The sequence below is a fragment of the Calidris pugnax genome, unplaced genomic scaffold, assembly GCF_001431845.1.
Source record: "Calidris pugnax isolate Ruff unplaced genomic scaffold, ASM143184v1 scaffold44, whole genome shotgun sequence".
NCBI classification, from domain to species: domain Eukaryota; kingdom Metazoa; phylum Chordata; class Aves; order Charadriiformes; family Scolopacidae; genus Calidris; species Calidris pugnax.
The window spans coordinates 49,784,211-49,810,409 of record NW_015094506.1 but is presented as its reverse complement, the minus strand read 5'-3'; the positions used below and the strand labels follow the sequence as shown (position 1 = coordinate 49,810,409).

Below are 26,199 nucleotides of genomic sequence, written 5' to 3'. Positions count from 1 at the left end.
CCTAATGTCCCGGTGATGTCTGAGGTGTAGATGAAAGAAAGTAATCGAAGTAAAAAGTAGTCAAATCCTGGGCGTGGGGAGGGGAAGAAGTTATCCTTCTGGCCACTGGCAATGTTACTAAGCATTAGACTTGGGATGGCATCAAGCTCACCTGATTTCAGACACCTGACAAGCACCCATCTGAATTAGTTCCTGTCAACTTTTATACTATATGGAAATACCCCAGTGAAACATCCCTCTGGGTGCGTAGCAGCCATTGTCTCTTTCAGATGGGAAATGGACTCAAAACAAACCTGATGCTTTTTCCCTGTTTATATCCCTGGTTTTGCCAAAGTGCTGCTGGCTGATGCCTTGCAGGAGGCTGTCTTGATTTCCTGCCAGTCCATGCCTTTTCCTTGACAGGGGCAGACTTCACCATCTAACACTCAGAGGAATAAAATGGAGAAGATACAGGAGAGCCTGGAATTTACAATACCCACTTCTTTCCTCGCACAGTAGAATTAGTATCTTAGAATTCAGCAAATAATCACTTAAAGAGTAATGTCTAATTTATACCTGAGATAATTTACACAGATATACATGCTGATATACAGAACAGGCACAATATGCATCTGTGTAAGCAACAAATGCATGTGCAAACATGTGGCCACCTGATACTCTGTAGCCAAAGTAAAAGCCTGGCAGGAGAAGAAGGAAATGTTCTAGCATGACGTTGTGGGAGGCATTGCTCACAATTCAGCAAAATCCCTGCTTGATGGCATAATGTGCATTGACTCATCTTTTATCTTCTGCTAGGAGATACACAGAGAGATCTTATCGTTGCTGGCAAAGGAATGGAGGTCGAGAATTTTGTGCAACCAGCAACCCACTCATTTGGTTCACAAGCATGTTATGACGAGCAGAGCTGCCTGTTTCATCCAGTCACTCTGTGGAGTCACCAGTAATGGGACAGGGCCAGATCTGAATCCTAGCAAGTAAACTGGGAGACCTTTCCTCTCATTTTTCTCGAAATTGATATGGCCCTTTGATCCTTATCAACCAAAATAATCTTGGCTGGCATGTTATTGTGAAGTCTGTAACAGGAACACAGGCCAAAGCTCACAAATTTTCTAACTTGTTACACAGACAAACTCCCTCGCACTAGGAGTAGGCAGCCTGGTAGTAGATAAGTAAAAAATAAAGGTGGTTCTCTTTTGTTATGTTCTCCTCTTGACAAACTCCACTGAAGGAACACAGACATAAAACAAGGTTTACACTGGAATACCAACCATGGATAAAGCAAACCTCAGGAGCTGCCTAACTGTATTCATCTCAGCTATAGCTGTCATTTTCTGGCTTATTCTTTAATGAAAGAAGTGTCATAAAAATAAACCAAATCTACATTCCTTATGCATGCATATCTCCATGGATTTCATTCCAGGAATTTGGCCCTCTGTGTGTATACATACTATTAAGTTGTGATTCCATTAGCAAATTAAATAACCATGTATTATAAGGAAGGCAAGAGTTAGGGACTGGTTTTCTTCTGTAAATTTGCCAGCTTGGTCTGGCAAAGCGAATGTTCTGACACAAGTCAGACTGGATCAACAGAAACATCAGTTAATAGAAGAAAGGCCATGCAGAGTCTAAAGAAAGGCATATTGAAAACAGTGAAATACCTCTAGCTTGGACACTGGCAGAGGAAGGGCAGTAAGAGGGTTAGTAGGAGAATCTGGCCCACAAACCTCGAGAAACTTAACCTCCATCTGGTTTCAGTGATCATCACAAATGAAAATTCATTATAATATGATGGTTTTTAAGATATAGTGCATTTCAAAATATTATTTTTGGTCACTATCAACACTCTTAATATATGTGGGAAGTAAGCACCAATAGCAAAAACAATGAAGTCTTTATTACCTTCAAAATACCACCACCCACTCTAAATCTACCTCATTCAATATTTTATAGACAGTATTACAGTCATAATGTGCAGTGGTTAGGTTTATAAGCTTCATTCATTTCTGTTCAAAACAACAGGCATGGCTACGGCTGAGGATGTGTCAAAAGGAAATAAGAAAATGCTCTCTGAGCAATTACTGAAGAAATGATACTTGGCTGCAATATTTGATGGAGTAATGTTGCCATCTTTGCAATAAAAATAACTCAGCAAAGCATAAAGGAAGTAAAAAAAAATTACTTTAAGTACAGGCAACCATTATCTTTCTGCGTAGGTCATAGATATGCCAACCTTTAATAAGAACAACAGCAACAAAAAATGGAAAAGAATTGGGGTATGCATAGTAGACAGTATTAATTTCACTGACGTATTCCAGGCATTCATCATTTCCCCCTTGGCATTGCAATGCAATCTTTGTTGTAAATCTTGGTTTATTTTAGCACTGATCAGCCATGTACCTTGCCAGCATGACTGATCGACACTTAAAAGAACTGATGAATATCAGTACCCTTCTGGGAGTGTGCCCTGTCACTGCCCTTTCTGTCATTCTCTCAGCGATAGTCACTGGCTGGATACTGAAAAGACAATGGATGGTAAACACTTTGAAACTAATTAATTTGAGGAAGTGGAATACTTAATTTATATTGATTGTGCAAATGCCATTGTTTTGCTCTTCAACAGCCCTTTCCAGAATGTCATATGAAGCCATATTCATCACTGCAGAAATACATGTGAGGTAGAATAAAAAGCAGAGGAACTGCAGGGATTATTTAGGTTTTCACCTCTTAGGTGTGATGTAACTCAATCCTAACTGAATTAGTAGTGAATGAGAACCATCAGTACCCAAATGACATTTTTCTCCTCAACCTGTGTTCTCAACCTGATTTCTGATAAGGAGAAACTGAATTTCACATGATTTGAAATACACTGCTTGGAATATGCTTAGGCCTAATCTTTTGGGCAATAGACCCTGGAAATCTGGTCATCTCCTGCAAAAGTCAATAATGGGACAATGCTACAGATACTGGATTAAAACCCAGGAGAAATGTCTTAATCCTAGAGAATCATAGAATCACAGACATAGAAGACAACAGGGATTTAGCTTTCAGTTTGGTTTTAAATTGCAAGTTCACGAAAAACTCACCAGTGTTACCTTTAAGGCTGTTGCATACTCTTAAAAAGTCACAGAAAGGGAAAAGGAAAAAAACCATACATTTCCCTGCATAGCTACACCTGGCCCTTTTAACTTATACTGTGGAGACATATGAACAGTGACGATGATGATGTAATTTACTCTTGGCCATAATAAACCTTAGACTCCAATATTATGATCTGGCATTTTTCATTAATATTAGAAAGAAAAGAAAACATTGATCACCATCTGTAGAGGTGAATATGTAGAACTCTGCATTAGCAAAATCGTATCAGGCTTGTTTTAAACCAAGTGGCTGTGTGCCTAACTGATCATATTTCCATTTACATCAGTTTTATATTTGTGTAACGTTGATTTCAGCAGACACTTGTCTTTATGCCACAGTCACAAAGGGCAGAATCATACCTATGCGAGTTCAAACCAAGAAAGATGAAAAAAATTACAAAGGTTTTTGACAGCTATATTATAAGAAAAATGATCAGATACAGATGACGGCAAAGCATTTCTAGCCAAGAGAGTTCTAAGACAAGTTAAGCAATCAATCATCTGCATCACTCACTATTCAGCGAGTCGACATTCAACATCTGAATCAGTCATTACAATGTAAAGAGAATTAGTAAAGTCTCTAACAAAATGCAAATAAGTGAACTGGAGGACAATACAGTCAAATTCTAGAACTTGGCAGGAAGCCAGAAGAATTATTTTGACAAGACTGCTTGGGGTGATTTGATTTCTTCTTGTTACATTAAAAAAAAAAAATTAAAAAATTGAGAACTTAAGTCTCAAGCAGTACAAGTTTTAAAAATTATTCTGTAATATACGTGTACAGGTATATTTAGCCAGAACAAATGTAGAATAAGGAACAAAATATAATGCATGCTCTGACACTTTGCTACTCTTCTATGCAAATTAACTCTTTTTGGTTCTAGTGAGAGTTTTTCCAGACAAGTGCATAGAATACTGGGGCAAAGCTGGCTTGAATGGTATACAACTCTTAGTGTTATCTTTATCTTCCTTGAATATGTTGCCTACTAATTCTTGTCATTACAGAGTATCAGCTTGCTTCAAAATCCAGCTGGTATAAATGAATGTAAAAAATAGGTTTAACATCTGTGGGACTACTAAACTGCAGGGCTGATATTCTGTAAAAACCTAAATACCAGTCTTACATAGGGCCAAAAAAACCCCACCTAACATCTTCCTTGTTTCAATTAAAATAGAAGACGGGGTAGGGTGGGGGGTGGGAGTGGGAAATAGAAGGAAAATGAGTTTAAAAAGAAAATGAAGCAGAAGCTTCCTTTTAAATGCAGCTTCACCTTGATTTTTAGCAGCATAGGGGGTGTTATCTTACACTCACTCATCAATCGGAGTAATTGTGGAAAATGGGAGAGATCTTATTGAAAACCAGAAAGTCAGAGCAGGTAGCTGCACTAGTAGGCAAATCCTAGACATCTAGGCATTTGGCAGCTGATGTGAGAGGAGCGACACACTTCCTTGGATTGCACATATGGCAGAGTCTCTAACACAAACATAAGTTGCCCTGAGGTCTGGCTGTGCCCTCTAACCATCAGCCCTTGGAGCCCGATGTATTCACTCCCTTTCTCATCTGTCTTCATGAGTGCTGTGTGAGGAGCAGCACTGGCATCATCGAACTGCTCCTGCTCCTATAACTGTGTGTTTGCCTCCATACATCACAAGGTCAGGGCTTGAACTGTGTAGGAGCTGTCATCACAGGGAAAGTTTCTTATCGATGACTTACTAGTGCAGACTTGCCTTGATATGATAGACATGGTTTGGCTTTGGTCCCGATACGAATGTAGGTAGACAGGAGTAAAGAAAGAGTGTTTTCACGGAAGTTAATACTAATATGGTCTGTATTATCTTATGGAAAAAATATTTTTAAGCATTTTCAGGGAAACGTGTATGTCTTTGTTAATGTTTGTGAATAGTTAAGAGGATTCTGTGGATCCTTGTACTTAAAATCTTGTCCTTGGCAGGTTTAAACAGAGTTTAAACAAAAGCAAAATTACCTTCTCTAGTTTTATTCTTGTGATAGATAAATGCACAGTTCCAAGCAGGAGTGCAGCATGTTGCCTGTGTTAGTAGACTGAAGATAGAAGATAACAGCACATATAAGAATAGAATGTACATGTTATTTTATCTCATCAACTTTCTTATTTTATCTCGATCATTCTCATCCCCTTTCTCATAACATACAGATCTGTATGAAATAGTTTTGTATGTGTTAAGATATGGTTTTTATTGGCTGGTCATGCTCAGGTTTATCCTTGTAAATCTCATTGATTGAAAAAAATTGAACTTTGTCCAACAGTTGATGAGTTACATGGATAGAATTTTACCTCCTAAAGCCTCGTAGAGGATTTTAATTGATTTCACTGGTGTTTTGACCTTGTTTGTGTAGAGCTGAATCTCACAAGCAGTTTGGGTTTAGGTACTTGAAATAAAAGCTTTCATGGCCCCAGGTACCTGGCTCTTTCACTGGTTTCTACTTCCTAAGTATAAATTCCTGAAATGAAATTTGTGCAAGTCAAAATATAAGTCTGTATTTTATTTGACCATATGAACAAGGAAAGTATTACCTTTATCTTTCAGAAATGTTGGAATCCAACAATATAATCAATTTCAATGGACTAGCTAATAGCTCCAGTTACCATACTTTCCTCTTGGATGAAGAACGGAGTCGGTTGTACGTTGGAGCAAAGGATCACATATTTTCTTTCAACCTGGTTAACATCAAGGAATATCAAAAGGTATTTTTGTTAATGTTTTGTACAATGTAAATATATACTTGTAATGCTGAAGAATTATTATTACTCGGACTATACTGGGCACTGTATGAATTATGTAATAAGTATTTGTATGTCAGAAATATTATTACAACAAAAACATAATATAATATAATGAACCTATAACCTCTGACTGTATAATCTACAATGCTTTTTTTCAGACTATGAAAAAGTAAATGATAAGTGAATAATCCAGTTATTTCCAAAACAAGACATACTTTCATGTGTACTGCTAAAAAGCCCCAAACAACTATTATGACAGTTTACACAAAATGGCCTTATTACTCTGCATTATTTTGCAGAGAAAAAGAAGTTATTTGGGAGTCTGAGTGTTGATTTCTGTCCTTTAACCCAGCACTTGAAGGCACTCTGCTGCTTTCAAAACAAAATAGATTCAGTATTAATAAAAGAAGAATAGGTCCATAAAAGCTTGCCATTCATGATGGAGAGTGTAATTTTCCAGTAAAAGTTGGTGACGAATGAAAAGCTGACAAACGGTTTGGTAATGTTCTTTTGTTGGAGTCTAAATAAATAATTTCATTTTTCATTTATTTTAACAAGACAAAATGCTAAGAAGGTAAACAAGGGGATGGAGGTTTGATTTGTTATATTTAAGTATTTAGATGGCACATTTTAAAATCTAGAGAGTACCCTTTTATGAGAGATATATTGCTTCAATACCCAGGGATATTTTTTCTTGGTGTTCTTGACCTTTTGCCCGTTTGACTATTAGCTTCCTAAGATGATAGCAATAAATACCTTGTGTTTTCTGTTCAGAGGGAAGACAGGCTATTCATTTGTATTCTCTAAGGAAAAAGGATAAAAGGAAAACTGGGTATTTTCTTTTCTATTCTCTTTAGAGCAGCTATAAAGGAAACTAGCTATTTATTTGAATTCTCTGAGGGATTAATAGCTTAATGTGCAAAACATCTGGAATAATTAAAGGAAAGAAGGTGTTTTCATTGCAGAAAACAGCTCTGCAGAATGGGAGGAATTGTATCTTGCATACTTAAGTATTCAGATAGCTTTAGAACACTAATTGAAAATATATACAAATATTACTATATTAAATATTAAGAATTGCTGTTGGTAACATGGAACTGAAAGTTGGCAACAGTTGAAGAACAGACCTACAATTAAGAATTTAGATTTAAGAATAGACAAAAGTCTCAAAGAATTTGGGGATATGCTTATTAAAGACAGGACGATCACAGAAGAAACTTCAATCAAAATTACAGTGCAATCAGTGTTGTACTTGAGTTCAAACTTCACCAGTTATTGTTTCCACCATGTAAAAATGAACTAAAGTTTCTGTCTAAATGTTGATAGCAACAAAACAGCACAACTCAAAAGCAAACTTTCTGGTTTATTAAAACTGGTTCAATTTAGCTGAATTCTGAACAAAATTAGAGGACAATATTGTGCTGTGAGAATAAAGGAGGAAGAACATCTAGCCATTCATGTTTGGATTGGAATATTGGTTTGAATAATATAGAAATCTTTGTCCAAAACTTGAACTGAGCTTGAACTGGTCCTTTTGGGAGATCTGAGAAGTTTGGTTAATGTTTTTCAACCTAGTAAATTTTAATTTTCACATGTCTCTGCACGTTTTAAGCTGAGAATAGAAACAGGAAGTAGCAGGAAACCTTTGAGAGAACGTGCTCATAAAATTTTCAGTCTTATTTTATAGACTTAAGATGTTCGATTTCTGTTTGGATTTCATTAATTTTTAAGAAAATTTTGAATTTAAAACCATTGTTGCAAACTGAATTTTCAAATGTCATATATAACATCTCCTTTGACCGATTCTGTCATCCATATAAATTCTTTCTCCTTTTAATTTGAATACTTTGCCTTTTACTTTCTTCCAACAAACTGTATTGAACACCAAGGCTGTAATCCAGACTTATGGCCATTCATATTGCATTATCTGAGGCTCCCAAATGAATAGCCTGGCATTTTATGGGAAGATCATGTTTTATTCTATATGTAATTCCTAAAAGCTTTTCAAAAAAACATGAATAATTGACTGTGAGGGTCTCTGGATTTTCTCTGTATGAGGTGAGATCCATTTTCTGCTAAGCAAACATTACAGTAAACCTAGATTTAGGCTTACTTGTGTTAAAGTAGCTCTATAGGAACAGCATAAATGTTTTTATTTTGATGGTGTGCTGCTTTTCACATACCATAGCTTCCTTTCTATTATTTAACTAACTAAACTTAGTAAAAGACTGAACTGGTGGATACAACGAAAAGGCAAACTGCTTCTGATGTTGTAACTCTAACATGAGATTACATTTCACATAGATCTAATTTATCGTTAGTAAGTACCTGCATTTTGTTGCTTTCAGTCTCCATTCCATTACATCAGATTTAAAACAGTGAAAGAACACTCACTTAATGGAGAAGCAACCTTCTTATCATCAGCATTCAAGATTCATTGCTGAGATTCACAATACAGACTATATTTCAAGATTGTTTTTATTCTGACTCCTATTATCCCTGTTTTGTTCGTATCATTTCATTTCTTTGTTGTCAAATTTTATGGAAGAAAAGGAAACAAGCAAAAGAATGGGAAAAAGTGAGAGACACTCTGTAGAATTTGGTCTGCAATTTGTGATTGTTGAAGCATGAAATAACACAACGTGATTTTTCTTCTGTGTCTTTAGATTGTTTGGCCTGTATCTCATTCCCGAAGGGATGAGTGCAAGTGGGCTGGAAAAGATATTCTGGTAAGTACAAATCTTTTTAGCTTTTTTTTTTCTTTTATAAAATATTCTAAATATTTTATTATGTCTTATTGTGCTAATTCTTAAAGTATTTTTCCTCCTCTGTAAGAAGAAATGACATCTGATCATAACTTCAGTCTTTAGTTATCTCAGCCTTCTTATTCAAAATAATGAAATTTTGTCTTTTTAATGAAAGCTTTAAATTTATAAATGGAAATCAAGCAAATGAAATAGAATTTGTCTAACAAAACAAAAATCAACAAGAAAGAGAAGGGAGGAGAAACATCAGAATGAAAAATATTAACCCTTGTATACTTGTCTTCTGATCTCAGGATATTTTGACCTATTTTTGACCTATTTTTGCCCTGCTCCAGCTCCCAGCCCTACAGTGAGTTCCAAGAAGTGCTCTCTCTTTGTGGCATCTCACTGGAGTCAGTGGGTTTCTCTGAGCTCTTTCCTGCATGAAGTTCATAGCAAGACTGAGGTCAAAGACACTTTAACATTCTGCATCAGTTTTGGTGCCTCAGGAAAGACACTGTTACACCAGGCGTAATTTTCTGTACATTTTCCCTCATTCCTGTGTATGTCTTAGTGCCTGTATTTATGTGGTAGGAGAGACCTAGCCAGTAGCCCCCAAATAATAATCATTCCATGATGATAATAACTGTCTTCTTTATAAGAACAATATGGGAAATGGAAAGAGAGGGCTGAAGAAGGGAAAAAAATATAAAAAATGCATGCATGTAATAAGCCAAACAAATACTTGCATAGCATAGCCAAATGGGAAATCATTGTGGTTGCCAAGGTATAACTGAGAGTGGAACTTGGCCCCGTGTGTATATGCTATTGGCCTGATTTTCAGAGATGATTCTGTAAAATATTCATAATGCCAACCATATGCCTCTAGAGAGCTCCATTTGAATAATTTCCTAGGTCATAACAAAAATAGTTTCATCAGTCTTTACCTAGGCCATAGAGGACAGTTGTCTTTGTAAAAATTCATTTGGGAACAGTAGAGGTGGATTAGGTAAAAACTAAGAAATATGGGCTAAGCTATATATGTGAAAGGACAGCTAAAGTGCCAGGTACTCGGGCTACCTCATTACATAGAAAAAATGTGTTTAAATTAATTCATCTTCATGTTCACAAATAAATTTCAGGAGTACTTTGCAAAGTGAGGACTAGAATATCTAATGTTCAAGGTTAAAAAAAAATAAGGCTAGTGTTAAATGTCTGAGCAAATTAAGTAACCTTGCAGCTTGATCATATACTAAGTATTATATTATATTAAGTAGATTTTTTGATAGCTGGGGTTGAAACCTAGAAAATTAATAGGACATTCAGGTTCTAGAATGACAGTATACTTTTTTATTTTTTAATAATTATTTTTAGAAATTCACAATAGTAGGAGAGAGTATGTTTTATACATTGTGCCAGGTCAATTCCAAACCATTCACTGTAAATGGAGACATTCTTATTCTGGAGCAAGCTGGGAAGTTCAGGTCCCAATTCTCTGACTAGTCTAAGCCTAAAATGACTATTTACACTGTAACTTTTGTATTTGCCTTGATTCTTTTGCTTCCTATGACGTTAGGGCAGCTACATCTGCTCATCACGAGGAAAAGGTGAAGCCAGTACCACGCACCAGTGTGGTGTGTGACCCTGGCACATCAGCTACTTCCAATGGTCCTGTGCATTAGGAGCGCTCCCACGAGCTGGTGGAAAAGAATAAGGCAGAGCAGGAGGACAGAGTTCAGGGGACAGTGCAGCCCAAATTGAGGATACAAAAGTACAGCACAATGTTTCTAAAATCATATAATTTGTTTTAATAAATATTTTTCACGTATATAGGTGTTGGGGGGTGGTTTTGCTTTCTTTTTTTAATTTTTACACTTTTCCACAGATGTAGGTGAGAAAAAAAAAAAAAAAGCATAGGTTGCATATATAGTGGGTTCAGTTTTCTGAGGCAACTAGAAAGATGGAATATATATCTTGGTGTGTTCAGGTCATCATCTTTAGATATTTACAGCTACCTATTCTTGCCATAAAACAGTGCACTACAAACAAATGTAAGTGCTTTAACTGTAATTACAGATATAGATTACAGATCATTTAAGAAACTTATTATTCCTCCTTCATTTATTCCTTAAAGCCATTGTCAGTACCTTGGGAGTGTGAAATATAAAGGCCATAAAAATAACTCAACAGACTCTCATTAGAAGGAACAAGAGAAATGGAGGACAAATAAAGCGACACATAAACCATGCTTGATTTAATATCACTTTCAGCACATACCACTGCTAAGATATTAGATATTCTTCACTTGTGATGGTTCAAAACTTTCTACATGACAGTCTATATGTCTACATTAAGGTCTTTTTTAAAAAACCCTTTTTTTTTTAATTATTGATCTCCAGGGGAAGTCAGTGCTGAAAATGCAGGTCCCCACTAATAGGCCAGGTGCACTGCAGCAGCTGCAGCGCAAGTGTAACCCCAGCTCTGCCCCACTCCTAACCTCGGCTATGACCTCCCAGACTTCCTCTCATAATTGTAAGAGGTAATTTACTGTCCTTTTCACTCCTTCAGAGGGATTCCTTGTACTGACACTGTCAGTCATGCCAATCCTGGCACAGCAGGTTTGTCACTCAGGACAGTCCACGCGGGATTTGAGGAGAGCGGGCGACTCTGGCTGTTCCCGCTCTCCTGATTTCCCTTTGTTCCTTAAGCATTCATTTCTGTTTCTTAAAGGGCTTAGTATATATTAATTAGTTAAGCTGTGCTCACTGTATAGATAGATAAACCTTTTAAAGTATGCTTTGGAGCATTTTTTTTCATATGTGTAATCTAAGAAGAAGAGAGGTGGAAAGAGCTCCCCCAGCTATGTGATACTTACAGCAATACTTCTCTGATAGAAATTAAATGGTATGCTTTCCCACAAAATACAGATTTTTTTTCCAATAAAATAATAATTACTGTCCCATGCAAGTACTTAGTATTACAATATATTTCAATTTCCTCAGTATAAAGTATCACAAGCACCAAGTAACATTATTCATGAAAAGTTAAAGACTATAAATAACAAATAAGATATTTGTTTACATAATTCAACTAAATGAGCAATTCTGTGAGGATTTCTTGCTACTCTGGTCTTATTTCTCTCATTTGATCTATTCTGGTTGCTGTAATTCTCGTGAATATTTCTCATGATTCCTGAACAGACGTTGGTAATGATCAAAGAAGACAAAGTCTCTACAGAATAGTTCTCAGGTTTTATACTGAACTTACATTATAGACATGTTCCTAGTCATACCCCTCACTAGCGAGCCTCAATATTTTCATTTTAAGATCTCACAGGCACCTGGGACCCAGCAGAAACACATGGCAACCTCAGCATTACATATGGGTTAAATAATAAGTAACTGAAAAAAAAGAGAAATGTGGCTACAATTCCACTCTGACATTCCTGGGATGTCATAAACCAGCAAAGCAAAGCTTGGGTGATTTACAAAAGTTGCCAGAAACACTAGTTAGTTTTTCAGGTAGGGATAGGGTAGGGATAGCTTCTTGACTGGAAAGCTCATCTAGTCATTAAACTATTAATTTAGTATTGTTTTTAAAATTTTGACTGCTGTTGATACATCTCTGGACTAGATTTGGCTGAGGCCCCATAGCAGTGGTTCAAATGCTACAAAATTAATCAGAGAAATCCCTGTTAAAGGGTATGATAGATTTCTATGACTTGAAGGCTTTAAAGATGTGTTTCTGAAGGGTACCTTAGGATCTTATTTTCAAGTGCGATTTGACTATCTAATTTATTTAGCCACTTTCAAAGATCCTGGCTCAAATTAAGTTGTTGAAATGGTCCCTTCTGGCCTTGACATGTATAAATCTTTAAAATTTCAATGGGTACTTTAACAAAGTCACATAGGACAAGCTACATGATGACAGATACTTATAGACACTTTGCCTGCTATATGAAATCAGCTACTCCCTGGATGTTTCTGGTAAGAATTAAATGTTGGCATACAAACAGATAAAAAGAGTAGCAAGTACTTTTGCTTGGTATCAGCAAGGTTCTACATATGCTCTGTCACATGAACAAACAGGTCTGTACAGAGAATTACGCTTTTGTGTCATTTCCCTCAACAGCTGAAGTGTATCAGCACAATTGTGTGTATATTAGCACTGACTATGTTATAAATTATAGGAGGTAGACATCTACTTGGGCTATTTAATTGCCCTTAGATTTTACCTAGTTATCAATTCTTACCTGAATTCAACCTCAATTCACTTTTTTATACTTGATAGATCTCTTGCTGGTAATTTGGAATCATTTTGGGTCAGAATTCCCAGTTAAGAAGCAGCAAGAGTCTTTACACTACACATGACATAACCACACTCTGTGCGTGCTTCTTTGCATTTAAGTGTGGCTGGCACTTAATTATTGAGTTTATGGTTCATGTAGGTAGAATCACATGGCTGTAATTTAATTCACCATCTCATTTGTTATGATAATACTTAATTTAAGCCAAAATGTTCATATGGCATCTTAGTTTACGCTTCCTTTAAATTTTTCCAGCCCCTCCATAAATCGTAGGAAGATTAGCAGTTCCATAGGCTTATAGATCCATCAGTGTGCAATGATTTAATTTAGAAAGAAAGAAGAAGGAAAAAAAAAAAAAAGAAAAAGTGTTATGCAACTTTGCAAGTGTTCCTCAGCCATATCTTGTGATACTTTGGAAAAACAAAGTTGGCAATAAGTGAGCACTATTCCCTTTAACTCATTTTATTACTGTTGTTGCCTTAGGGAAAATAGAAGAACATGGAGGCAGAAAGTGAAAGTAATTCTTTTCATCTGTTATTGTAAACAAAGATCTGAAGACCAAATCCAAAAATTAAATGTACAATGCTGGTTAGATCTAGAAAGCTTGTTTCTAAATTAATCTGACAGACTCAGGTCTTCTGGTCAAATTTCCTCTGGCCTTTTGGGCAAGCCAAAGAGAAGTTCACCCTCTTCTGTCAGGGTTCTTCCTTTGGAGGACATCTACAGCCAGATTTCCAGCTTTTCTATCACTAGCCCTCACTGCCATCCCTGTTTTGTTTCTGGCTTGCTGGTTCCACCATAGCACTGAAATCCTTTAACAGAGACTCATGATTCCCATCCAGCCTGGGAAAAAGGAAAAGGTGCAAATTCCCTGGGAGAAGAAGGGATAAAATGACCAAAAATCCAAAGCAATGGGGCTCCAGGTTAGGCACAGAATTTACTCTGAGTATTTCCTACTAGAAGGAGAAATGTGACTTTTGAGCCATTTGTAAGACAAATAGTGCCACTGCATATTCCTTTCCCCTTTCCTAGTTAGTATGCTGGGTGTATTAGCTTGAGATCTGCTCACTCTTTAATTTGGTCTGTGATCTTTAATGTGGGCATGATATCCTTCCGAAGTATTTCTTACCATTTGGGAGACAAGAAAGTGAGACATTTTGTAAGTAGTGTTGCTGCTGTGTAAGATGGCTTTACATAGACTACAAACAAAAGAGAAAGACGAATAGGGAGGAAAAAAATAAACCTACAACTCTTTCACTTAGAGGTGAACTGAACTTGGTAAAAAGGAAGTATAATACACTGGAGTCTTTCAAAGTCCTGTGGAGCTCTCTAACAGAATTTTCCCCCCCGGGAAATTCTGGTTTTGCCAGTTCCAGTTCTTGGATGGACCCCCACAACACACCCACCAGCATAAAGCCTCGTTTATGGTTCTTAGTTCAGATGTTGATCCTACAGCTTGTGTTCATTTAGGCATTTGCATATATTTCTTTATATGAACTGACCAAGGCAAATCAGTTACTGTAAAGTAATAACTTGTGTACTTATACAGAGGAAGAATTAAGCTGGCAGTTGTTCAGATTTTCATATTTTACCCACTTATGTATCATGGGAAGTCATTTAAGTCTTTGAGTATGGGGAACAAATTGATATAGATCAAGGGGAAAGCTAATTTTCCAGATTTGGGCTTATTTTTCTGTTTATAGGTGTGACTATAGAAATTTGCCTCTGAAAGAAACTTGATATTCATCAGATTTAATGCAGGCTTGCAGAAATGTTTTCTATGTTGTTCTTGAAATGCAAAGTCACAGAGTTAGCAAAGGGGAAGTAAAGGAGAAATGAAAGAAAAAATGTTCCCAAAAATATGAGGTTTCATTTTTTATCAGTAAGTGTTCCTTATGAGCCTTAGTTTTGCCTTGACAAAGTCTGAGAATTACTTTTATTTATGGCCGAGTTAGCAGCTATTGCTATTTCAAAATGATGTTGGGTAATTCCTTGTTATGATTTATTGCATCCCAAGATGGACAGAGTAAATTTATTCTTTGTACATTTCTTTCCAGAGAAACACATTAACTGGATAACTAGTAAAAATGATCGATATATTTAGTCCCTGTTTTCTTTCAGGGCTTCAATCTCAAGCTCTTGAAGTCAGAGAAAAGCCTTTCTCTTCATGCGAGCCGTATCTTTTATTTCTTTTTTTTTTTTCTTTTTTTCCCTTATGAATTTATTTCACATTCTTTCTATTTTAGCAAACAGACTGCGTGTTGTTTTTTGTTTTTTTTTTTTTTGTCTGATTTAGTTTAGGAGGTTTTTTTCCTGTTGCGTTAATAAAAGGAAGGCTAGTTTAAAATTAAGGATAGGTCTACTCTGAAAGATCACATATCATAGTTCCTCTATGCTCAAGATGTGGTCACTATGTCACTATTAAATTAGGCTATAACTAATTTTCTTTCTGTAGTCTTATTGCTTACATGCACCAAAAATAGGTCTACTAAATTCCTCCCTGCTGCACAAAAGTCTAAAATATTGTCTCTTTTACGTTTGTAATAAGTAAGAGAACTAAACACCAGTTAAAAGGAAAGTTCTTAAAATAACCTAGGAAATAATATGCAATTATTTCCTTTGTCAAAGCTAATGCTTTGTTCAGTTTCCACATCTTCATGTCAACAGAAGATCTTTAAAAAAAACTTTTCATTGTAGAGGAAGTTTTGTATTCTGAAGATGATAGAACAAGAAAAGTAAGAACAGGAAATAAAGGAAGAATCTATTTTTTCTCTTTCGCTTTTAGGTTTTTTCTGTTATTTTTCTTCTTCTGACTGAGTGATGTGATCTGTGTTGGATCAAATCATCTACTCTTCTCCTTTTCCCTTCCCGATCAACATCCTCCAAAACTTTAGGTTACTATACACGCATCATGAATAAATATATAGATATATAAACCCACCCCACAAACAAACAAAAATAAATAAACAAAAAAACCCCACCAAACAACCCAACAACAAAAAAACCAAAAAAACCCCACCAAAACTGCTTAGCAAACTTTCAACAGTTTCACTTTGGTGCCAAATTTTTACTGAGGGGGAATTTTAGGCTTCTGTCACTTAAGGTTTCTGCTGTTCATCATCTCTCTGTGGCTTCAAAGTGGTTTAATATCCACACAAAAATTTCCAGATTCCCACAGCAAGGCACATGTAACTTCATAATCCAGTTTACTGACTATGTTGATTTACAGGCATACATATTGCTAAGCAACTGTCCCTTATAGATGCAACACTCTTTTACTTCCTTTCAACACTTCATAGCTTTACATTCACTTTCAGCACAGAGGCTTGGAGTATATTTTCCTTAGGCCGCTGTGAGTTGAAGTCATTACAGGTTATGCCTGTAATATGCTAAATAAAGGCAAGTTGACTGATACAGAGTCTAAGTGCTTTATGTGTCTACAACAGGCTTGACAACCTGTTTGTCTGAAATACTCCACCCAATTAGCAGGTGTTGATCCTATTCGGAAAGGAGGGGTGTAATCTGATTTCTCCAGGAGACAGGTGATTACCCCACCCAGATAGAAGAGATAAAGGAGAGAGACTCTTTAGATCTAGACTGTGGTCGCAACTTAAATTGCTGCTGGGCTTGGTGAGACTGCTTGTGCTGAAACCAAGCAGTATTGTTCATTTCTTTGCTAATAAAGCTGTGCCCAAAATGTGGGACAGGTTGACTCTGCAGAGCAAAACCAATTTTGTTTTAGAGTTATGGTCAGAAAAGAACTGGTCTCTGCTTGACCTCAAGGCTTCCCAATGTTTTGAGTTATTCCTGGAATACTCTTCTGTTCCTTAGATAAATTTATTCTGTGCTGTAGGAAGTGCATACAACTGAAAAACATAACAATTCACAATAAAGGAAGCTTGCTAACACTCATGTAAAGGTTTAAAGTACAACAATCATGCTGTGACTGCAAAACTCTGAACTGCATCCACAAAAGAGTTTGTTTTGTCTTGTTAACTATGCATTAACCAGATGTACAAAAATATGAGATGGTCATTAAATTAGATATTTAGAGCTGCATGCTTTTCTTGGCATCCCTCTAGCTGTTCACAGGTCCAGAAAAATTATTATCTGCATCTGCTGAGTGAAGGTTTAAGGGTTGGAAATACATCTTGTAATTTGAATATACTGAATGCAGAAAAAAAACGGAGAAATTTTACTTGCTAAGATCTCTAGGTCAGATGGTTAGTGCTAATGATAAAGATTTGAAGGACTGATGTGTTTAGTCTGTGCAGTCAAGGGAGGCATCTTTAAAGCATGGCTTCTAATGACTTCTTCTAATGGCTTCTGGCTTAAGACTGTTTTCAGGACAGTCCTGAAGGAGTATCTCACCTGGCTTAGCTACCTCCATGCTCAGCCTTAGTGGTAAACTCTGGGCCAAATGACCAAGCAGCAGTAGTGACTACCAGATTTGCAAGTAGGTAGGTAGACAGGCAGGGAGACATACTGTGTTTCACCCTCACTAATACAACCAGAGGAGCTTTCCATCTGCTGTGCAAGTGTGCTGACAATACAACTCTTCACTACTTTGGCATGCAGTTTTGTGGCTTGAAAGAATCAGGATATATCTGCTTTTCTTCAGTGGCTTTTTTATCATATGCTTTGTTAGTTGGCTTCTTTTTTCTTGTCTTCATGCTTTAATGGTTTAAATTCATGCAGACATCCTGCAACTTGAGTAAATTATACATTTTAAATATTCTCATGAACTCTTGTCATATCAAAAAATCAGACAGATAACAGGCATAACTTAATTGGAAAGATAACTGGAAGTACAGTAAGCTGTACTAGGCAACCAAAAATGTCTTATCAACCCTCATCAGCACTTTCAGTCTAAAATTTCTCAGGGCACGTCTTGACAGCAGAGGAAAATCTAGATATGGAATTAATCAATGGGTCCTCTGCAATGTTGGCAGTGGTCACCATGCCTAAGAGTAGTGTCATTCCTGACATCTCCAGAGGGGTCAAGTCCTCCAGATCACAATCTAATATAAAGACCACTGGATCTAGAGTTGTGGCAGCTTTTCCAAAGCTCTGAGGTGGGAAAACAAATACAATTAGAATTCAGTCCACAAAATAACAGATTTATGAAAGAGACCAGGTATCTTCTTTATCTACACATATTCAAGGATTGCGTGGGTTATGTGCGTATGATACGATACACACTGTTTATACAGCTTTGACTAATGGGGGTGTAATTCCCAAGAACTAAGTTAATAGAAATCCCTCTCTGTAACACAGACCTTGATACTTCAGCTGCTCAACTAACTTCACTCAGCATTGCAAACTGGCTCTATAAAACATTGATCCTGCTAATTGCAAGGCACAATAATGACAAAACAGCCGTGGAAATGACATTATTGATCCAAACTGCAAGGGGTACACAGTGATAAATCATAGCCTGCAAATGTTTTCATGCCAGCTGGCCTCCCCTGCTCTAAAGGTTCAGCTGGAACCTGCCTCTACAGGTTCAGCTGGAAGGTTATCTCCTTGAGTACAGGTGTTGCCCATGATTTCCCCACTCATTAGGGCCTCTACAAAGCTCCCAGTACTTGAGGACTTTCCTGTTACTGCTAATACAGCACGTAGCAAAATAGCTTTGCAGCAGTGTTACCAACTAGCTTACTCCAACAAAATAAAATCATAAAATATCATTGTATTTTAACAGGACTGGAATAATTTGCTTTGCTTTCTGCCTATTCTGGGACTGCTTAAGCAGACCGTGCTCTTTGACCAGTATTTTTCTAAGCACTACTGAAATAGAAAAAAGGAAACAGTAACAATTTTAAAATAATCTTACTGCATTTTACAAAAACTTGCACACAAGCACCAAGAACTGTGAAAGCATATGCCGTGTGGAGCTCACCCAGAAGAGGACTTCCTTGCATGTGCTTACTGACAGGCTAAAGTGTTTGCAGGATCTAGCTGAGAATCAATCATCTGTGTACGTGGCAATCATACTTTCCTTGATACAATGCTGCTGCTTGCTGAAGAAGATCCTTAGCCAATACAGATGGATCTGGTGGCAGCTGGCAGCAGCCCACAAGCAAAAGAAAGAAGTTAAAATGCTCCCTGATAAGTCGGGAAGATCTTCCAGTAGTGGGAAAAATTTGAATGGCAGCAATACTGCTGGGGATTACTTATTCTCCACAGATATCCCTGACCTTGCCACTTGAGAATTCAACTAATTGGATAGAAGGAGAGAAAAAAAAAAAAAAAAAAAACTAAACATGTTAATTAAACTCATGCATGGGACTTTATATGGCAACTGTCCATTCATTTTGATTTGAAAGACAAAACAGGTATTTATTTTGTTTGTCCAGCTGTTAGATGATAGCTTTAAATCCCCTTGTCCATCCAGTTTAGACAAAACCTTCTCATATTTTAATCACTTGGCTATGTGGGAAGGCTGAAATAAAGGGAGAATGCATCACAGGGTTTGATCTTTATCTGGATTAAATCGGCAGAAAACTGTTGAAGCTAATGATACTGTAATGGATTATTTGGATTTCTACTTATTGCCCTGCATAATCTGGCCATTTGCATTTGCTGTAGTATCCGAGAAGTAGTATGGACATCAATGCTGGTTAAAAAGAATGAAACAGCTTTCTTAAAATAAGGAGAAAAATCTGGATATTACTTGGTCACAGGGACTTACCCTTTAACTTCCACTTAAAAAGATGTCATTAAAAACTCTTTGCTGCATCAGTAATCCAGGTCGAAGGATGTAAATTCCAGGCTTCTGGAAGAGAGATAATTACTGGAAACTCATAAAAACCACCTAAATTCTGTTTTAATTTTCATATGCGGAGCAGATGTTTTGACAGATGGATGGACTTTATTTTTGTAACTGTCCGGGAAAAGTCTGCATAACACAGCCTAATCAGTGTTACATATCTGTAGTGTTTGTTTTTCAGTCTTTCTGCATTTGGCTCCTATGCTTTTGGTTGCAGACATTTTCCTTGCAATTTATTTTTTCAGTCTAATCTCTCTCTGCATTAGCCGTTCTGTCAATTTGATATATAAATATTATAAAACTCTCAAAAAATAAATGTGTATGTTTGGTTAGTAAATTAGACATATTGATCTTCATATAGTGGGTGCCCTTCTGGAAAACTTAATTAATGCTTTAGCTTCTCTTCAAAACAGGCCCTCTGCTCTTGTACATAGTATATGATATTTGGAATTGAAATTTGGAGTTAAGATCTCTGTCTAGACACACTGGACCTCTTTGGCTTTAATTCACACTCTAAATATAAGTGACAGTCTAATAATTTCTAAAATTGTTCTACAAGCAGGAGTTCAGTATGGTAGAATTTTCAGTGGGGTTGGTGCTTTGGCTGCTGTACCACAGGATGCCGCAAATGTTTTTAGCCACGTTCATTTCAGTAAACAATGTGGAGCTGAGGATCTGAACTCCCTAACCTCTTCAGTCAAGTCTAAAGGAAGTGTAAACAGCTGTAACGTACCTGAAGTTAAAACCTTTTTCCTACTCAGGAGTGCCCAGTAAACTTCTGGGTTTTCCTTCCAGGTGGTCAAAGGAAGCTTTAACTCCTGTACACAAGGCAGAATGGCTTCAGTTGGATGTCCTTGTGCCCTTATGTGCCATACTAACCCCAGGAATGCCTGTTGTGTCTGCTTGGGCTTTGGGGACCAATATAGTCCATATTCCTTCAAGCAGAGAAACAAACTGGATTGTCCCCCATGTTTGGGGTGAATGATTCAGCCACTGCACATGGCAGAGACAGACAAGGCATGAGCCATTTCTTTGGCCATTCTTTGGAGGATATTGACAATTATGCCATCACAAGACTGTTTGCGGAAGCATATCCAGCAGTTACGCTGTGAAAACATCAAAAAGTAGCCATCTAAAGTTCCCTCTGTCACGACAGAGAGAAGACAACCTTGTAGGCTCTGGTAAAAGATCTCAGACATGATGTAGGGGCATAGTTGCTTGGATTTTAAGATTGAGGTATGTCTTTACAAGGCCAAAGACAGAACCTGCAGCTCTTGGGGAAACCTTATACCATTTATTGAAATATAAATGAAGATTAATCCTCTCCAGGGGTAGGCAAGATAAATGAATGGGAGTTTTGAGGACTGCAGTAACTCCCACTTGACATACCTAATTCTCTCTTCTAATATCTACCTCAATCATTCTGTACCACATGCAATCATTTATGCTTTCTGCTGTATGTTTGTATATATAAACTCAAGCTTTAGGGCATAAACGAGTGTTTGGCTTTATATAGGCAAGAAAAGTTTCCCAATATTAAGCTGTCCATTATAATAAACAGGATTATTAAGTGGAATAATTTATAATGATTCATATGGTGATTCCAGTGCTTCTCTTTAAGATTTCTTTTCATAACTCATCCAAGTAATACCTCCCTGCCTACAGAGAACTTTGCAAACCTTGCATTCATTTTCATTCACATTATTAAGCTAAAAGTATTTTAAACACCCGCACCACTCTGCTTTCACACATGAAAAAAAAAAAACAAGAAAAAACCTGATTTCCACCTGGAAAATAATTTTTAAAAATCTAATTTTCTTCCTTCAGCTGTTTTACTTGACAAAGAAGAATATTCAAAGAGTATGGATATATCCACAATATGTTTCTTTTAAACAACATCCCTTTTCTGGGGAAATTGAAAATGCATACAAAGGTACTGGGAGGCTGAACTTACATGCAGACACAGTGTTTAAATTCCATGACAATTTATTCCTTACAGCTTCTGGCTCTGAGTTACTTCCTCATCCTCCGGTGAATATTTTCTCCTGTCTGCTGTATTTTACTGAGATACTATTTCTTTTGTTGTCTTTGTCTCCTTTCCAGTGCTTTACACTCTGAGATCATGTAGTGAAATGCTTGGTTCTGCTGGCACAGACCTTCGCACTAACAATATAGCTCTGGCCCTGGGGCTCTGGCAAGGGGAGACACTGCTGCCAAGTGGGACAAGCCCAGTTGGAGACACTCAAGTAATTCCAGGCCTCCAGCCAAGGGGGCTGGGGAGTTGCTTTGTAGTCAAATTGACGTAGCCACCGGTGTGGGGACTGGCAGAGCCGTCTGCCAGGTTTCACAACTGGAGGTACCATTGTAGGAGCCTTGCAGTGAGGGCAGGAATGGGGAAGCAGCGACTGAAAATGGGTGTCCATCACTCAAGTCTCATGTCATGGTGGACCCAAGTCGCCTTGATGCGCACACACACTTTTCCTGATCAGGGTATCTTCTTCGGCACACATGTGTGCTGAGATTTGGAGTCTGAGCAAATCAGCCAAAGATGTTAAACTTGTTACAGGTTTATGGGAAGCTTTTTATTCTCAGAGCTACAAAAACTAAGGAATCCTAATATTCACCATCACAAAGCAGACTCTTGCTGAGTTCGAAATACCAAATGCAAAGGTACAATGTTTCCACACTGCATTTCCACACAACATTTCTGCTCTGCCTGCGCAGCTGTACATAAGCACAATGAGACAAAGGAAGGAATCTGATTACCCTGCAATTGAAATCAATGCGCCTGTTGCTATTGTTCCAGGGAGAATAGCACCGTCCTCAAGGCAGGGCAGGAACTTCACTTTGAACTTCCTGAGTTGACAAGGGCTTAAATCAGAACTGTAACTTTACTTTGATGTCATTTATTGTGGTTTAATACACCTCTTTATTTATTTCTTTACAATCATGTAAAATATATAAAGAAACCTAATCTGTTAGGGAGGTGTATGAGAATTTACTGAATAGACCTTAATGGTTCCTTTATGCAGCTATAAAACACAGGGAAGCTATAAGAGCAGTCTGAACTGGACTGGGAACTTTAAATGTTATATAAATTTATTTGTCATACTCAAAGGTTTATTGCTGTAGGTATTTGCCTTCCCCATTGTTTAACTAGGTTGTGTATTTCTTAGACTTCTATGGTAAAAAATACATTGTACAAGGAAATAAGGAGAGCTTAAAAGATGGGATGAATAAACCACTCTGCCTTTGGAAGTATATATTATAAATCCAGAGTGACTTTACTGATATTAATGTAGTTAGACTACTATCAATCCTGAACTAGAAGCTCAAATATGGCTATGATAGAGTTAACTCCCTCCCCTCTCCCCCCCCAGGCTAATCTGGAATAATTCAGTGAAGCAGATGATAGAATTTTTCTTAATTTCCGTCCATAGAAATCAAAGAGGACTCTGCCCCTAAACTAAGTAGGGTTTTCCATCCCACCTTTAAAGTATTAGCTATCTAATACCTTCTTGCTGTATATTATAGATAAGCAGCTGAACAGTATTTAGCAAGTGCCTATAGTCACAGGTGGCGTGTTGCTGTAAATTAGAATAGCTCCTCTGAAATCAGCACAATCTGTTTTGATTCACACTGACTGGGTCCAGCCCCTGTACTCTCAGCCTTTTGCAAAGGTATGTGTCCACCGGCCTCTAACATTTCATGTTCTTCAGGCAAGCAATTTTTAAAAACATTAAGAAACCATAGTAGTAGACCACAAAGGTTTTAGAAATCATGGTATCAAACCAGACAAGGCAAAGCACAGTCCTACTGAAACAGTGCTGTGATTTAATTTGGACAGATACATCTCTGAGATAATTCTGAATTATTTAATAATGTACAAATCATTGGTCAGTTTTAAAATATGTATAGTCAAAGTCTGATGCTCCATCTGAAATATGAGAGTTTAAGAAAGGATCTATTTCAATTTTATTCATTTTATTTTCATTTGAATTTGCAGTATTGCCCATTTTTATTCTTGCGGGCATTGAATTATTAACATACTGTCATGTTTTTTCAATATTTCTTTTATTAAAAAGAAAAAAGAACAACAGCATTAAAAACACTATCAAAACATACATAGTAATTTTATTGATTTATAGCAGATATTTTCTTAGTACTCTACCACTGTGACAGTGGACAGCAGTCTGTGGGTACATATACATATAATAAATGTATATTCGTGTTTATGCATGTGTGGGAGGAAGAATACGTATGCACCAGAAATTGTGTGTGTTTTCATTAAGAAAGGTCAGAATGGAAAGAATTAAGAGGGACCCCTGGTAACATCCATCTCTATTTCTTTCAATTTCCTGTTGGATTACCTTAACTATCTCTATGTTTTCTCCTCCATCTCAGTTGGAAAGACAAGTTAACAGCAGTAAGCCAAGGATGTAGTGAGATTCTGTATGCTTTTCTCTGAGTGCTCTTTTTAATACATTGTCAATATCTGTTGTGGAAATAAACAATAACAGTGGAAGAACAATGCCATTTCAGTACAGTCCTTTGTGTAAGGCAGGGAATTGGTGTTTTATCTGTGCAAGTTCGTTATTTTTTCCTGTGGTGGCCTAAGGCATGTCTCAAATTGCACATGCATTTTCCTGGCAGAGCCATTATTTTGTCTTTGAGAGTATCTGGTTTAATTAGCAAGCAGGTTACAGAGACGGATGATGCCAGTCAATGAGATTTCTGTGGGGGTGGTAACTCAAGTGTTTTTTCCATGGACCCTGGTCCACTTGCAGAGGTACAGCTGAGTGCTGTACCAAAAAAGTCATGAAATATGCATAAAAAAGTTTCCTTCATTTTAAACACAACCTTTGCCGGAAATAGTTATTTTATTTCAATGTTCTTTTTTTTCTCCTATTTAAAATCCATTATTTGCAACTGTGTCAGTAGACTAATTCACAGGCATTGACATATTTCTTTTCGTTGTTAGACTTGATGGAAATAATAATACTAAATAAACAGAAAAAGAAAGCAACATCTTGATTGTCAGGTTAGACATTTCCATTTTAATAATGTTAGGCATTAATAATGACATTTCTGTTAACAGATAACAGACAATGTTTGTACTAGGGACTGTTAGTGTTGCTATTAGGTTTTTAATTGCTGAGAACTAGAATTACTTATGTGGATAATTTACTTAGGTAGAAAATGTAAAGTCCAAGTCTTGCAAAGTTTATATTCTCTGGGCAGTCAATAATTGCTTTGAAGTTTAGCATGTGTATTCATCTTTGTAAAACTGGCCCCTAAACACAGACAATGGGGGTGAGGCAGAATTCACATTATTGTTAGAAATGTTGTATCAACGATTTGTTTTTCATCAACTCCTTCCATCTGGCCCATCTTTCTTCTAATTGTTACTTAATTGAATACAAGCAAACAGTTGGTCCATTTTTCTTCATTATTTCATTCTGACACATTTCTATAAATGGGTTTTGTCTTACAAACATGGGGATAGCATAAATTACAAAGATGAAGCATGTCTGAAACAAAAATTAGGAATTTTTTTTGTGTAATCTTTTCTTCAGGCGTGGATGCTTTATAAAATGACAACCAAAGATATTTAAATGAGAGCCTAAATCAGGCTAGTTATTAAATGCTTAGCAATAAACAAGCCTATAAACAGCATGAAATGGTCACACTTTTAAAATCTGCTCATTCAGCCACACATCCCTAGCTGAGAAGAGCTCCCATTAGTCTTAATCACTGGATTAACTTTGTGGATATTTTTTTTCCCCCCTCTTTTCTTTGCAGAGAGAATGTGCTAATTTCATCAAGGTGCTTAAGGCTTACAACCAAACCCACTTGTACGCTTGCGGAACAGGGGCTTTTCATCCAGTCTGCACCTATATTGAAGTTGGAAGCCATCCTGAGGTAAACTATCTTAAAACAATATTTTTCTTTTTGCCTCTTTTTAATCTTTATTGGTGTTTTGCCACGATGTCTTCCTGCCAAAACGCACTCTCACTAGTTTCTGTGACTGGGTGAGTGGATCTGGTAGGACCTGCTCCTGAATCAGGTGCTGACGTGCTGATTGATAAATCACAGCAGAATCTGTACTTTTCTCCCCTACAGAGCATCTTTTCCCCCAAGGGCTTAAATAATTATGAAGCAATCCATTCTGCCTCCTTCATGAAGTTAAAAGCACTCACTTTTTTTAGTCAGGACAGATACCAGCAGTAAGAGGTTCAGCCTGTGTGGTTTTTTTGGGGGCCAACAATCCTTTGGTCTCCTACCAGTCAGTACAGTCTGACACCATGGCAGCTTTCTCCCAGCTGGGAATTAAAATCATGTCACACATTCATAAATCCTACTTCTCAGATTTGTCTTCTAACACTGACAGTTTTTCATATGTGACCTAGGGTTCGGTTCCTTACTTTTTAGAGAAAAATAAATCACTTTTCATCTCTCTTCCCCCCCCCCCCCC

General features: G+C 37.0%; 1 protein-coding gene across 1 annotated transcript in view; it reads left to right on the top strand.

The window, feature by feature from the left end:
- Positions 1-26,199, top strand: part of SEMA3A (sema domain, immunoglobulin domain (Ig), short basic domain, secreted, (semaphorin) 3A) — a 241,125-nt gene that overhangs the window by 115,742 nt on the left and 99,184 nt on the right. The window contains exons 3-5 of the mRNA XM_014964076.1: positions 5,706-5,863; positions 8,569-8,631; positions 25,527-25,646. Of these exons, the coding sequence (XP_014819562.1) occupies positions 5,706-5,863; positions 8,569-8,631; positions 25,527-25,646 (341 nt within the window). The remainder of the gene's footprint in view (positions 1-5,705; positions 5,864-8,568; positions 8,632-25,526; positions 25,647-26,199) is intronic.